This window comes from Camelina sativa, chromosome 9, assembly GCF_030686135.1.
Source record: "Camelina sativa cultivar CO46 ecotype springtype chromosome 9, ASM3068613v1".
Classification (NCBI taxonomy): Eukaryota; Viridiplantae; Streptophyta; class Magnoliopsida; order Brassicales; family Brassicaceae; genus Camelina; species Camelina sativa.
In genome coordinates, this window is record NC_141888.1 from 33,053,548 (window position 1) to 33,069,316 (window position 15,769).

Here is a 15,769-nt window from a genome sequence, read left to right on the forward strand (position 1 = left end):
AAATAGCATGAGACAAAATCAGAAGATACTTGGTTCGATTCGAATCGATCCAACTTGATGCTATTGATGCACACTCACCATCGGTGCAGAAAGCCATTCCCTTCGATCATAAAATATGGCCTTATTGGCGTTACATGAATATAACATTTTTATTTTATTAAAATTAAGAACACCAAGCTGGACTATGTGTAAGCCGATAAATGCATATAGATCACCAGAAAAGTTAATATGTCGATGATTTTGCAATCAAAATTACATGTTCTTGAAACTGTGTTTTTTTTTTTTCACTCGTGAAAGTAAAAATTAGCTTCCAAAAAATCGTGAACCGGTTTTAACTTGAACTGGAAATAATCAGATTGTTAGGTAGGGCCAAATAACAGAAGAAATTAATCGGGCTTTAATGGGCCTACATGTGGCTAGCAGAAAATGCAAATTTTTTTGGCAAAGGGATGGTGAACGGTCCAATTTGACCGCACAAATTGTTAACTCGGTCCGGGTTTGAAATTCACGAGACGAGCCTTCTTGATTGAACCGGCCGGTTCGTGAGTCAGTTGAGAAAGTTTTAGGTCGAATGAGTTTCTTGTGCAAGCTATCATCAAATTGCTGTGCAATTAGAAGGTCCAGAACCAGAAGCAGGCTTTTCTAACCCATTTTTTGTTTTTTGGATTTGCAGCTTAATCTATCTTTTGTTTCTTTGTATGTGGATTTCTTTTTTGAGTCATCGCCCTTAGTGCTCACTTTTGTCAATAATTAAACAGACTACTATAGAGCCTTCCTCGTCATCAACCCCATTATCATCATCTCAATACTTACAGGGCATTGTTATGAAACCACTGAAGAAGAGAACATACTGTGTTGGGGAAAATATAATCAAGTGCTATCAAAATCTTCGTGCAAACTTAACATATCTTGGAGTTTCGGATGCTTTAAACCCCGGTTGTTCATGTGGTTTTACTAAACTATATTTTAGCAAGATATTTCTTATCCTGTACGCTGGTTCTGATATGGTTGGTTTGCTTAGGGCTGTCCATTTTCTCAATATATACTTCTAGCTACCTCAGAGGATTCTCTCATTGTCAAGTGTTCTTTTTAATATTTTCTCTTAGGGACGCATAACTAAAGTGTCAAAATGGCTCTCTTTTCTTGTAGGAAATGCCCTTTTCCTTAGTTCCGATCGAGCATGTAATTTTGGTTAGCATCATATATTTTCTTGTCCTTGTTTGTTGATAAGTGTCTTGTCCTTGTTTGTTGTTTCTTGTCCGTGTTTGTTGATATGATAGGTGTACTTGGATACTCAAGTGCAAGGGGTGCTGTTTGAGGTAAAGATGGTTTTCAATTCTTATCACGTTTTGTGTAAGAAACATTGATGATATGCTTTGAAACGTCCGGAAGCTTTAGATTTATGGTTTTTTTTTTGTAATGCTCTGACTTCATCCGTTGAATTTAAATTTTGTTGCTCATCTTCACTTTTAGTAATAATATTGAAGAGCAGACGGCAAAAAAAAGAAAAAAAAAAGTAACAATATTGAAGAGCCATGTTCTTTTTTTTTTTTCACAAGTTTACTGTTAATACAAATTAAAGTCTGCCATATACTGTACAACTACACCTATTACCCTCTTGTGCATGAAAGTGATTAGCTAATTTACTCACATTTCCCACCAAATTCATTAATTTTGTCTCTCTTTTATACATATTGCGATATATATCTTCCTTTTTGATGGTGGTTGCTTAGTATTAGATTAGCTGCTACTGCTAGTATTAGTGTTTTCAATTGCTGTAAACGTCTGCCATTTTTAGCTTGAAATCACCTGAACTTATATCCCTATATAATAACTTTCCTCTGAAAAATATGGAATTTGGTTGGTTAGGCACTTTCAAAGCTTTCCCAACTAACAATCACATCAAATCCGTACTGCCTCATCAAGGGCCTCACAATAATGGACTTCTCTCTGCAGGCTACTCATGTCATAGAGTTATGTACACACACGTTTCTTTAAATTTCAGAAGCTAAAGTAAAGCCATGCATTATGTCTTCTATATATGCAGCATGGTTGTGGCTATCCATCTTGCAAAGATCTTAATTCAGATCTCTCTTTTTCTATATGAATATGTATCATAAATCCATTTTCTCTAACACACTGTGTCTTTACCCCATTCAAGGCTTAATGCTGCAACTGTTTGATTATACACTACTGTATCTTCATATCATGGGCCAAGTTAAAATATATCAGTCATGAGCCTCGGTAGATACCTTTACCTACTTATTCAGTTATGGCCATTATATACGGTTGCGTCTACAGTCTGATACATTACATTATTCATAGCTTTCTGCAGCCTCTAAAACTGTAGACTTTAGTTGCGGATCAGTTTCAATCACCAAAAGATGAGCATAAAAATAAAGGATGCATGCAAAGCATTGATATGTTGTAACTTAATTAGGAATTCAGAAGGAAACAGTCATCTCAGTTATCAAACCACATGTTCTTTACTTTAGTACCTTTAACTTTACTACCCAAACCGTCAGTTAGTGCTCTGAGATTTGTACTGTTCGAACTATCATCCTCAGTTTTCTTTTTTGCAACTTTTTTCCTAGGGGTATGGGGTCACACTGTTCTTGATCAGATTCAACCAAGTTCTTTTGCACATATCTTAGAAAAAAAACTGAGCACAAAAGTGTGGTCCTCTAAGGATTGATACAATATTTCTTTATCAGTTTGTACACTTATCACATGCTTCCCTCTTAATTGCAGTAACTGGTATATAGGTCCCCTTTTTGCTGCTACTGATGTTAACTCTTTTTTGACAATATTTCCTTGAACTTCCTATTGTGTCCCATAAAAACTCTCCTGTAATTTCTTAACTAGAACTGTTTGTAGCTGAGGGATATTTTTCTGGGAGGGTAGATATGTCTTGTCATTCTTTCTGTATATTTGTTTTTGTTACTACTCTTGGTGACAATTGAAACATCCTTATTATTGTAATAGTTAAGTTGAAACGTGTCCATAAAATGAATCTGAAAAACCTTATCACTTCACTTTTGACTCTACAGGCTGAAGTTGCACCATCTGGTCCCTTCCCTGTGAAACTGATGGAACCTGTTCCGCAACTAAACTCTTCAGGTCAGGAAAATCGCAATGTCACTTTCTGCAGCCTCTCAAACTTATTTTTAGCTTTAGGTTGGTGTCACTTATGTTAGTTATATCTTAGCCATCATGCTACAATGTTAATTTATAGACATATAATTAGTTAGAGAAAAAGTACAAGAAAAGAGTTTCTGTGATGTTGCATCTGCCTGCATTTTGCCAATAGAGTGTCCAAATATGTCGTTTTGGCATATCCTTTTCCATTTCCTTTCCTAAGAGACTTGATTGAATCAGATTAGCTTACGAATTGCTGCATTATACTGGTGGAGGAGGTATTAATCAATGTTTATGTATGATATCCCTATTACTAAAGTCTTGCCAAATTAATAAAGGAACTCGTATACTCTTTGGGGTAAAACAAATTCTAGCTACGTTGTCAACTATATCTATTAATGTTTTGATTTGATAGTTTAACATAACAAAACTACATGGTTAATTAGGTACATGGATTTTCCCATGTTCTTTTTGTCAAAAAACCTCCTTTTGAATGCCACAATTAAGACTAACCCGTCATACTCATTCGCGTTAGCATCTGTTATGTGGAGTCTACCGCGGGTATGTGAATCACAAATTTTTCGAGTTCATTGATTGTGATATTATATATTTGTTGATTAATGGAAAAAAGATGGCTAGCTACATGAAGTATTGGAGAATGTATGGTCACACATGTCAAGTATAATATTGTATCATCAACTACACGAAGTATATGTATTGCATGACCACATGCATGAACTATATGACGTTATGTTGTCAACAGCATAGACATACAATCTGGTACACCGGTCGAATGATTCCGGCAAAGACCGACATTGACTCCGGCGTTGACCAACATTGACCAAAAAAAATTATATTTTAATATTTTCTATTAAAAAACAAAATAATAAATTATTATATTAAATTATATATGGTTTTTCATGATTAGAAAACACATTCTGTTATCTAATTATTTCTAGATCTCTAATGTATTCATTCTTATAATTAGTTACTTTTATTTTTGAAGTTAAACTAATAGTTAAATAAAATTATTAATAATTATTTTCAAGAAATATATATATATATATAACATATGTAATTATTAATGATTTTATATATAAAAATCTCTGATCATCATATTATTTAAAATTTTAAATACTACAAGAATCAATAAAATCAAATTCAACTATTTTCATTAGAAAATAATATGCAAAAGATTTGAGTATATGACTCTTTACTTTAAAATTTGCATGGTAAAGAGTATACAAAATTTTAGATACTCTCTGGTATAAAAAAAAATTTACATACTCCTAATAACATGTAAACAATAACAAAAAAATTAACACTATTTACTTTTAATAGATAAAATATAATGATACATAATTATTTTCAATATATAATATAAAGGCATTTGCAAAAATCCTCTTATTCTATATCCTTTTGCAAACATATCCTAAAATCAAGATAAAATCTATTAATATCTTGAAAATAATTATTAATTATTTTTATTTAACTATTATTTTAGCTTTAAAAATAAAAATTAATTAATTATAAGAATAAATACATTAGAGATACCTAAGATATTTAGATATTGAATAGAATGTTTTCTAATCATGAAAATTCATAAATAATTTAATATAGTAATTTATTATTTTGTTTTTTCATAGAAAAAAATTAAAATACAATTTTTTTTGGTCAATGTTGGTCAACGCCGGAGTCAACGTTGGTCTTAGCCGGAATTATTCGACCGGTGTACCGGATTGTATGTCTGTGGTGTTGACCACATAATGTCATATAGTTCATGCATGTGGTCATGCAATACATATACTTCGTGTAGTTGAGGATACAATATTATACTTGGCATGTGTGACCATGCATTCTCCAATACTTCGTGTAGTTAGCCATCTTTTTTCCTTGATTAATATATTCCTTTGGATTGCCTAGTCTAAAAGAAAAGATAAGAAATAAACACAAAAGTAGAAAAGATTGAGGAATTTTTCTTTGCTTTAATTAGCTTTTAAAAAAATGTTTTTAACTAGAAATTGCAAGTAAAAAATCAATAATAATAATTTGCAAGTTAAGAGAAGAATAGCTCTATCGCAGACTCTACATTTGTGTGTTTATGGACCACTTCACTCACTTTGTCTCTCTCTACCATTTTGTCTTGTCCATTGTCTTCACTTACCAAGACGCACCAAATTATCATCATCATCATCATCTAAGCTTATATATTACCAATTTTGAGGTTTTATTTGTTTCCAAGACATGGCAATATAATGAGTCCAGTGTGCACTAGATTCGTTTCAAACCTCGTAAATATATATTTGTACTCAAGATGTTTGCTTATCTACTGTTTAACTTATATTGTTTTTTTTTTTTTGTATTTGTTACTTTGGTACTAGATTCTATGATTTAATGATTTTCGTACAGTAAAAATCTATCTGAGTACATTACTCTGACTGACAATTTCCCTGAAACAATAGTGTTCGAAGCTTTTACTCCACAGCTATGATAATTATGGACACGTAAAATGATAAATTCCTTTCCTTCATTGAAGCACGTGTAGCGAACAAAAAAAAAAAAAAGATCGATGAACATTAAACGAAACAAATTACGTGAATGTCACACACATCGTGCCGTTTCTAATTCAGAAAAATAAACACCGCATCATTTTTTTTTTTCACTAAGTTACACTCAGTAAAAGAAGGATACGGATGGGAATAGGTTATAAAAAGTCTTTAAAGTTTTATTTTTGTTTAGGAATCGCTAAAGATGAAGATCGAGACTCACATGATCATGCACATTAGGACTCAAGCCGTACCGGTATGAAGAAGCTCGGGTCTGAGATCCGGGGCCACCCACCTGTAACGGTGGTCGCGCCTGAGAGCCGGCCAACAACGATAATGTTGAGTTAGAAGAAGAAGAAGAGATGTCACTACTAGTAAACGCTGCGTTTGAGTTATAAATGCCTTGAAGGCCAGAGGAAGAAGAAGCCCGTGGTACACGCCATAGTCCTAACGGGCTCCCGTAGCTCGGTCGTGTGTAATACGCCGACGACTGAGGACCATAAAAGTATCTTCCATAGGACCTAGCCGCGGTTAATGGACTGCTAGTCCACGAAGGGTAATGACGGTAACTGTAAAGGCTAGTGTCAGGATGATGAAAGTAAGAGGAAACACCGCGTTTGGCAAGCTGGCGTTCACGTTTGTGAGCGTTTTGGTGTCCACCTAGGGCTTGTGAAGTAGGGAAGTTTCTAAAGCAATAGTGACACTCGAATCTCCTATTGTTGATGATGTTACTATTGTCCTTATCGTTATCTCCGGTTTGATCTTCTTCTTCTTCCTCTTCTTCTTTATTTTTGCTCTGGGAGGGATCGGAGTAGTCTTCTTGACCGGTGGTGCCGGAGAAATCTTTGCCGAAGACACGAATGGGTTTAGGGTTCTTATCTTTAGGACGGCGGATGAAAGGAAGCTGAGACCATGTGCATCGCCGTTGTCTTGGGCCGTCCCTCATGTTTTTGGAATTAAAAATAAATCAAAAATAACCCATTAACCAAAAAATGTATTCTCAACGGGGACGTTTTTTCTCTCGTCGACTTGGCCACGTGCTTCCTTCTGATTGGAAAAAGAAATTGTCTAGGTAAACAGAACAAAAACTTTTCTCTCATATCTCGACGGCGATTCCATCTTCTGTGTCTTCCGAAGGCGATCCGATCATATCTCCAGAAGTTGTCGACGAATTCCGGTAGCCGATCTTCTCTCTATCCCGAAGGTGGTCCGATCTGCAGTCGAGAGGTTCTGTCTTCTCGGGTTTCAGTTTGTCTCTTGAAGACGCACTTCATCTTCTCCAACGTTTCTTCAACTCTTCAAACCAGATTAAGCAGATTCACACTGTCCTCTTTACCAGCAACGCTTTGGTCGCTTCAAGATGGAAAACGAAATGCGTCTACAACACACTCATTCGATCTTATCTCACTACAGGACAATCCAAGACCTCTCTTGCTCTCTTCACCCACATGCTTGCAAGGCAAGTCCGACCAATCAATCTCACTTTCCCTTCTCTGATAAAAGTAGCTTGTTCATCTTTCTCTGTTTCTTATGGTGTTGCCTTACATGGCCAAACTCTTAAACGGGGTGTTCTATGGGATCCATTTGTTCACACTTCTTTTGTTCGATTCTATGGTGAAGTCTGTGATTTGAAGAGCTCGAGGAAGATGTTTGATGGTATTGTAGATCCTTGTGTTGTAGCTTGTAACAGTTTGTTTGATGCTTGTGGAAGAAACAGAGAGATGGATTTTGCTTTCGAGTTATTTCAGAGTATGCCTGTAACTGATGTGGTTTCTTGGACTACTGTTATCAATGGGTTTAGTAAGAACGGGTTACACGCCAGAGCTGTTATGCTTTTTGGTGAGATGATACAGAATGAACGTGAGGTAATAACTCCGAATGAGGCTACTTTCGTTAGTGTGCTTTCTTCTTGTGCTAATTTGGATCGAGGAGGTCTTCGTTTGGGGAAACAGATTCATGTATATGTTATGGGGAGAGAGATCATCCTCACTACTACTTTGTGTACTGCTTTGCTCGATATGTATGGAAAAGCCGGTGACTTGGAAATGGCTAGTACAAGATCATTCCAACATCAGAGCATTATGGTTGCATTGTTGATCTCATAGGTAGAGCTGGACTATTGGTTGACGCGGCCAATTTCATTAATAATTTGCCATCCAAGCCTGATGCTTCTGTTCTCGGAGCTCTTTTGGGCGCCTGCAAGATTCATGAGAATGCTGAGTTAGGAAAAAAGTAGGTAAACAGCTTATCGGACTGCAACCTCAACAATGTGGCCAGTATGTGGCATTGTTGACGTTAAATGCTTTGGATAGCAATTGGTCAGTAGCAGAACAGATGAGGAAAGCCATGACAGGAGCTGGAATTTGGAAAATCCCTGCTTACAGTGTGCTGTCTTAAGGCTTGAGAAGTGAGAAGCACTGTGTGATCTATGTTCTGTTCTACTATGTTCAGTTCACTCATAGCGGCTTTCTATAGAATTCGTTGATAAAGAAGATCAAGAGCTTACTTGAAGACTAAATGTCAGCACACCAGCTTCTACCAAGCACTCTCTTAAGGTTATTCTTCTATGACGTTAACCTTGACGGGAACAAGATCACAAAGTAGACTTGGAGGTCTTTTCTTTCCAAAGGGTCTTTAGTGGGCATTTTGTCGTTTGGGATCACAATCTCTTGACCCTGTTTTACAATATAGAGTTAAGAGTTGTTGAGCGTGAAGCCGGTTAAAGCATCTATAAGAGAGACCTTTCTTCTTCTTGAGAATCAGATGAGATAAAAATGACTACATGTTCTCTTTTTTCATACATGCTTGCTCGAAAGATAAACATATGAGCATATTTGGACTAACTCTGGACATCTCCCGGATAATGAAGATTGATTTTAAAATTTTTATGAGTTGAATAAAATGTTTGTTTTTGTTTTGATGTTTTTATGTTTTATGATTTCTGTTATTAATTTCTTAATTGTATGTTTTTGTTTTGTCAACTTTAAATAATTAATACTTAAACTTTCAAAATATTATTATTTTATTTGAGGGATCAAATACAAATAGACACCAATGCTCATACTAAAAATAAGAAACTTTCAAAATATTATTATTAAATGTGAGGGACCAAAAAAAGTCCCAACCGATGTGCATGGTCTGAGAGAAGGATTCGACGTTCATGAAGTCTTGAGTATCTGTTTCTCCAGTAGACTCGTCCATCGAGAGAGAGATAGAGAGAGAGAGAGGGAGAGAAGCAAGAGAAGAGAGAGAGGAATAATGAGTGGTATAGAGTTATGAGGCTGACTTCTTCAGAGAAATAGACAACGTTTATATAAAACTGGTTGGTTCCCATTTTTTATGGCAATTCATTTATATTTTATTTGTTGTTTGGTCAGAAGGTTGATAACTTCTAAGTTCTAATTATCGAAGCCAAAGAAAGATTGATAGCTTATTATTCATGTTATCTTAATTAGAGTGATGAACAGATTACATACATGTAAAAGTCGCAATTTATTTAGTCATTAACGATGTACAATAAGTTGTGTTAATTAGTCCAATGAAGATGATGGATCTATATAGAGTATATGATGATCCAGGATCAATAGCAGGATTATATATGATATTGATCACTTTGATTATATATGATATTAAAGCTCATTCCTATGAAAAATATTTACATTCCACAATTTACTTGTCATCATAATAGTAATTACTGTTTGAAGTATTACCTTCCTCCAAAAAAATATTAGTAATGTACGTTTTTTTCTTCTGCATCGTTGTAAATATGGTGGTTCACTTTGTATTATTTTTATACGAGATCATATTATATTAATATTTTTTTTTTACGGCAAGGAATATCATATTTAACAAAACAAAACATGCACGATTACCACATTCATCTTTTTTTTTTTTCCAATATTGGTTACCTAGGAAATAAACCTTTGAATACAATAAATTACTGTAGCTTAATTTGTATATATATATGTTCATTCATTTCCCAACAAACAACTTTTCTTCAGAACCATTTGTTCCGCCTGATGGTTCCTGTGATATCTACTTTTGTTTCTTATTAATTTCTCACAAGTGCTTTTACATTACAAACATTCAATTCCAATTCCATTTAGTTTTTAGATTTTTAAAAGATTTATTTTCGATATTGAATTGAAGTGTCTGATGATTTAAAATCTAGGACATATATATAATAATAGTTTTTTGAACAAAAAAAATATATATATATATAATAATAGTTTGGTATAGTCTTTCTTTTCGATACTGATTTTTTAGTGTCTGACTGTTGGATATTTTTTTAAAAAATAAAATTTTAAAATTTATGTTTCAGTCCGGCTTTTACCTTTTCACATTCGATATAAAATTATATTTTTGAAGCATCTACAATGACAGATATATTAACCATATTAGAACTCTTTTGGTTTTCAAATCAGTGTTAATATAATTAAATCATCAATATTTTAGGATTATTAAAAATGATTTTTTAACTTTTAAACTAATTAACAATAACTCAATAAGCATTGAAATTGGAAGGAACATATACAAAATGATAGAGCAGAGATCTATATGGAGTCATGGTAAATTTATGATAGGTTAAAAAAAAAAAAAATTATGATAGGTTAATTAAAAAGCATAAAACTAGGTGAAAGTTATTAGGTAGTTAAATTCGTCCATTACGAATGCACGTGAAAGTTATTAAGTACTCTTCTTCCTCTTTTATCACACATGTGTTTACATATGTACACCGGATGTTACTACTTATAGGTCGACGAGAATTATCTCGCAAAGGACCATCTTTTACTTCTTTCCTCTCTCTCTCTCATGCAAATTTTTCTAGTAGTGCCTCGATAGTAGAGACAGAATGAGAGGAGTGGTCCATACATGCTCTTACTTTGCTAATCAACTTGTTGATGTCATAAATGAAATTGAAAGCCTTTTTGTTGTAATCATCGTCATGTATCAAATATTGTCATGATTTTAATAATAGTTCTATACAAAGTTAAAATTTAAATTTATCCAAGTTGGTAGTTTCATGAATTACGAACCCTTTTATGATTTACTAAACATACGGAAAATAAAGTTGTTTTAGTTTTATAAAGTTTTGGCATTAAATTAGTTTGTGTAGCCATTATAAACTGAACAGTATTTAACTCTTTTTCTTTTTCTCACGCACTCCACGGACACCATATCATTTGTAAATTAGGCTAATATAAATATGGTAGAGTTTATTGGTTTAACATAAGAGTATTAGTTTTGACAAGTACCGACAGGAAAAAAAAACAAATTTATAAATCATACAGAAGGTAGGCCCCGTGAAAGGATTAAACCCCACAAGGCCTTAAAAGCCCACAAAGACTAAAAACCCCTAACAGGAAACGCTTGGTTCCAAACACCTTTGCTTTGCTATTAAAGTCATAGTCATATGCTTCGTAGATAATTAAATGGCTTTATGGGGCATTCTAAAAAATGCCTCTTTTTCCATACCCCTTTTTAAAAATACCATTTCATGTTGATCATTTTTAAAACTACCCCTCTTATATACAAAATGACCAAATTACCCTTTTTTAGTGACAGCAAGAATGTACAGTCATCAAAATCGAAAATATTTTTCCACCAAAAAAATTTCCCGCCAAATTTTTTTTTCCCGCCAAAATCGAAAATTTTTCCCGCCAAAAATATTGAAATTTATATCTTTTAAAAATATTGTAAACGCTTTTAAAAAACTTTTAAAAGCGTTTACAAGGTTTTTAAAAAGTTTTTAAACACATTGTAAACGCTTTTAAAAATCTTGTAAATGCTTTTAAAAAGCTTGTAAATGCTTTTAAAAGGTTTTTAAACACATTGTAAACGCTTTTAAATTTTTAAAAGCGTTTACAATGTGTTTAAAAACCTTTTAAAAATCTTATAAAAACTTTTACAAGGTTTTTAAAATCATTGTAAAAGCGTTTACAAGGTGTTTAAAAACCTTTTAAAAATCTTTTTAAAAACCATTTGAAAACCTTTTAAAAACCTTTTAAAAACCTTTTAAAAACCTTTTAAAACCTTTTAAAAACCTTTTAAAAATCTTGTAAAAGCGTTTACAAGTTGTTTAAAAAACCTTTTAAAACTCTTTAAAAAATCTTGTAAAAGCCTTTACAAGGTGTTTATAAGGTAGAAACCTTATAAAACCTTTTAAAAACCTTGTAAATTTTTTTTGGCGGGAAAAATTTTGGCGGGAAAATTTTTTCGTCGAAATTTTTTAACAAAATTTTTTTGACAAAAAAAATTTTGGCGAGAAATTTTTTTCGCAAAATTTTTGGCGAGAAAATATGTCGGAAATTTTTTGGCGGGAAAATTTTGTTTTTCTTTTTATTGAATAAAATAATTTTTCATCTAAGGGTAAAATGGTCATTAAAAATTAAAAGAGGGCAAAAATAAAAATGGCCAGAAAAGAGGGTATTTTTGAAAAGGGATATATCAAAAGGGGCATTTTTAACAAATTCTCTTTGCCTTTTGGGGGAAGGGACCATTACCTCTCACTTTCTAATTTTTGATGCTTCATTTGCTCCTTTTCTTAGATGCAACTCATCAACTAGAAACACTACTCTTCTATCATCCATGTATGTCTTTTTCCTACGGCATCATATTTTGTGGAAACTTTAGGAAGCTATATATGTTGATAATAGTTATCACATATATGTATCATTATATTGAATTAGTTAAGTTGGAGAGACTAATACAAAGTAAATAGTATTTATATATACATTTTTGAAGTACATTTGGGTTTCACCCTTTTAGTTTTGCTTATTTAAAATTTTATTTACACAATTGATCTCTACATATTTGTAAAAAATCAATAAGTAAAATATGGAAATTCAAATTTGATTACATTAATAATATATCTAAAATATCGAAAATCAATTATTACGCATTTGATTTATAATTTCCTAAAATAATTTTTATTTTTATAAAATCTTTACATTCAACATCATATTCCTAAAATATCTCTACAACATCTTTTTATTTTCCTTTTACAAAACCGTTTCGAAAATTACATTAATTGTTGATTTTTAAAATATTATATATTAATAACAACTAACCAATTTTATATTCTACAGTAACAATAATATGCTCTAGAGATTTCAATTGATTTTGAAATAGAAAAACATTTAATCAAAACTTATTTTTGGTATGTTAAAATTGTTGTTATATCAAAAAAAAAAAATTACAAAATCGATTGAATAGCAATGATTTTATTTAGGTTTTTTTTTGTCAAAAACTTAAATTGCTGGACACACTTTTTCTCCCTATAAATAAAGAAAAACTAGATAATAACCCGCGCTAGTAGTGCGGAGAATTTTCTTTTATTTTGTTATTTGTTAATATTATGTTTATGTTGTATCATTCATTTACATGTTATATAATATAGTACTATATAGTGAATTTTGATTCATATTAAACTACTAATAGGTAGGCCTGAAAACTACTACCGATACCCGTATTGGACCCGTTTTTCGGTTTGTATCCGTCTCGAAAAAAGGTACCCGCAACTTTAGGGTCGAGTGAAGGGTATAATAATTATATTATCCATGAATAATGATCGAGTATCGGATATTAATTTAATTTTTGAGCGTCTCGTTACCCGTCTCATTACCCGTTTTATTATCCGACTCATAAATATACGTTAATATTTTGTAGAATAATGTTACCAGCGTGAGGAAATATTTATGTAAATTTGGATTTGTTTGTTACAAAATAATAGTAGAAATTTATTAGTTCTATACATTTTATAAAATTATATATTTAATTTACTTAAGGTCATACTCTGATTTCGACCCGTAGTTGGTACTACTATTTTGGTTTGGTGCAATATCAAATTCGTTAATTATACATTCGGTAAAACCAAAAATATCCAAAAAAACATGTATTGACCCGTGATTCGGTATTACAAATTGATGTGATCGTGTTTAGAAATCTTAATATACCAAATTTACATATTGAAGTTATTGGTATAACATGTTGTATATTAATTTTATAGGTGAAACTTACAATTAGGTTATGTATATTATCAATATTATACACTTAGTATTGTTTATTAGTGAATATTGTGTATAAACAATTAAGTTTTAGCTAATTAAATAGTTTGTTATTATTTCCTAAGATTTATGAAACAATAAATAGAGTTTTATTATTTTGTAAACAAATCTAAACTTATCTTTTGTTAGTTATTAGAATAATTAAAATATAACAGCATTTTTGTAATATGTCACATCAGAACTGGTTAAATTTTTAACAACATAGCTTAAATGAGTATATAGATATATTTTAAAAATATAAAAAATGTTGTATCCTAATTTTAATATATATTTGTTATTATTAAATGATTTAGATATGTAAATATTTAATCTTAGTTTTCTAAATAAATTTAAGTTTTATAATTTTCTAAATACTGTGTTATTGTTTTCTAAGATTTTTGAAACAATAAATAGAATCTTTATAATTATTTTATTACATAATTTCGAAATAATTTTATTATTATTTTATTAAATAATTTTGTAATTATTTTATTAATGATTTCTTGTAATTTAATAAATTAATAATTACTATTTTTTTGGATAATCATTTTCAGGTTACAACAAATTAATATTAAGATTCTGTTATTATATTTTGGATTCAAATACAGTGGCATTTTGTTTAAAGGGTTATTTGTTTAAAGGGTTGCTTAAATAAGTATATAGATAGGTGTCAGATACTTTCACAATGGTATGTTCTCTCTTCTTCTCCTTTTTTCTGTATTATTATAAATGCATATAAATAAAATTTATATTGTGATATTGCTACTAAATTTTATGGAATATATGCATATATTAGTTTCAAATGTAAGATGATGATGATCACTTTACAAATGTAATACTGTTTTAAAAACTTTTTTCTAAATTAAAAAGTTGAAAAACTAACATTAATTAAAATTTTATTTTGCAGATGAACAATAATAATGAAATAAAAATTTGTACACTTATTTTGTCGAGAAAGCAATGTCGGTAAAGTTTTATGTAGTGTCTCTAAAATGTGTTTATGCTTATTGGAAGCTAGGTAGCAACATCACCACTATCACAATAATAATAATTATCTTCATGTATATTTTGTCATTTTTGCTTAAATATTACTCTCTAATTATATTTATTTATGTTACCAATTCCAGTATTTGATTTCATGATGTCATATGTTTTTATGTATTTCATAATGCTATATATTTTCATATATTATTATTTAACATCCAAAAGTAATATTAGTTTTGCTATAACTTTTAATCATACTTCTTCAGTCAAATTAATAATCCGAATTAATGTTGTAAAATAAAATAGCATTTGTATTTACATTAAATTTTATGTGTAATTAAATCATTGTACCTTATTATTTAAAAATTAAAAGAAATTATCCTAATTACTTAAGTTTTATTATAAACATATGTTTACATCTAAAAAGTATTTATATGTGGGTTTACATAAATTTACAAAATAAAGTTATTTACAAAAGATAATTTCAATTATACTCTACATTGTAAGGCTTCTTCAACAAGCCTAAAAATATTTTTTTCAAAATTAATCTCATTATTTAGTTTTCTAAACGATTTACTGAATATTATTTCAATATTAGATAATCTTCTATAGAAAAAACGTTTGATGCTGAAATCTTTAATTTGTTTAAGATTTTGGAAACAATATTGAAAATATAAATATTCTAAATATTAAAAAACTTCATAAAATTAAATTTAAATGATTGCGGATGTGATAAACCGGGTTTGAGTTTACATTAATATGATTTTTTTACGGGTTGTCCACACAAAATATTTTATTCTGAAATAATATGAGTTAAATGAAAGAGGTTATGTCATCATCATTTCATTATTTTGAATATAAGAGAATCTTAAACAGTCAAAATATGGTTATACAATCTTAAAATTAACAATCAAAATACAGTTATACAATATTAAACACTAAACAAAACAAACAAAATTGATAAATATAACTTAAAATTTAATTTTTTAGTTAAAAAATCGTTATGCGGTGTACCGCGGGTTAAAATCTAGTAACGTTTTTATAGAAAACTCCTAA

General features: G+C 30.8%; 1 protein-coding gene and 1 pseudogene across 1 annotated transcript; one reads left to right on the top strand and one right to left on the bottom strand.

Moving 5' to 3' along the window:
* Positions 1-5,654: 5,654 nt before the first annotated feature.
* On the bottom strand, positions 5,655-8,941 carry LOC104712493 (zinc finger protein GIS). Its single transcript, XM_087467289.1, has 2 exons — positions 8,829-8,941; positions 5,655-6,594 (listed from the first exon to the last, which is right to left on the bottom strand). The coding sequence occupies exons 1-2, from the start codon at positions 8,883-8,885 to the stop codon at positions 5,884-5,886; spliced, it is 768 nt and encodes a 255-aa protein (XP_087323415.1). The 5' UTR covers positions 8,886-8,941; the 3' UTR covers positions 5,655-5,883.
* On the top strand, positions 6,677-8,504 carry LOC109126321 (putative pentatricopeptide repeat-containing protein At1g10330 pseudogene; annotated as a pseudogene).
* Positions 8,942-15,769: the final 6,828 nt, after the last annotated feature.

Bases quoted from the DNA above. Each gene is read 5' to 3' on its own strand.
- LOC104712493 (XM_087467289.1), bottom strand. From the start codon at position 8,885: ATGGACGAGTCTACTGGAGAAACAGATACTCAAGACTTCATGAACGTC. The intron at 6,595-8,828 runs TCTCAGACCATG...CGATGCACATGG, and splicing joins TCATGAACGTCGAATCCTTC to TCTCAGCTTCCTTTCATCCG.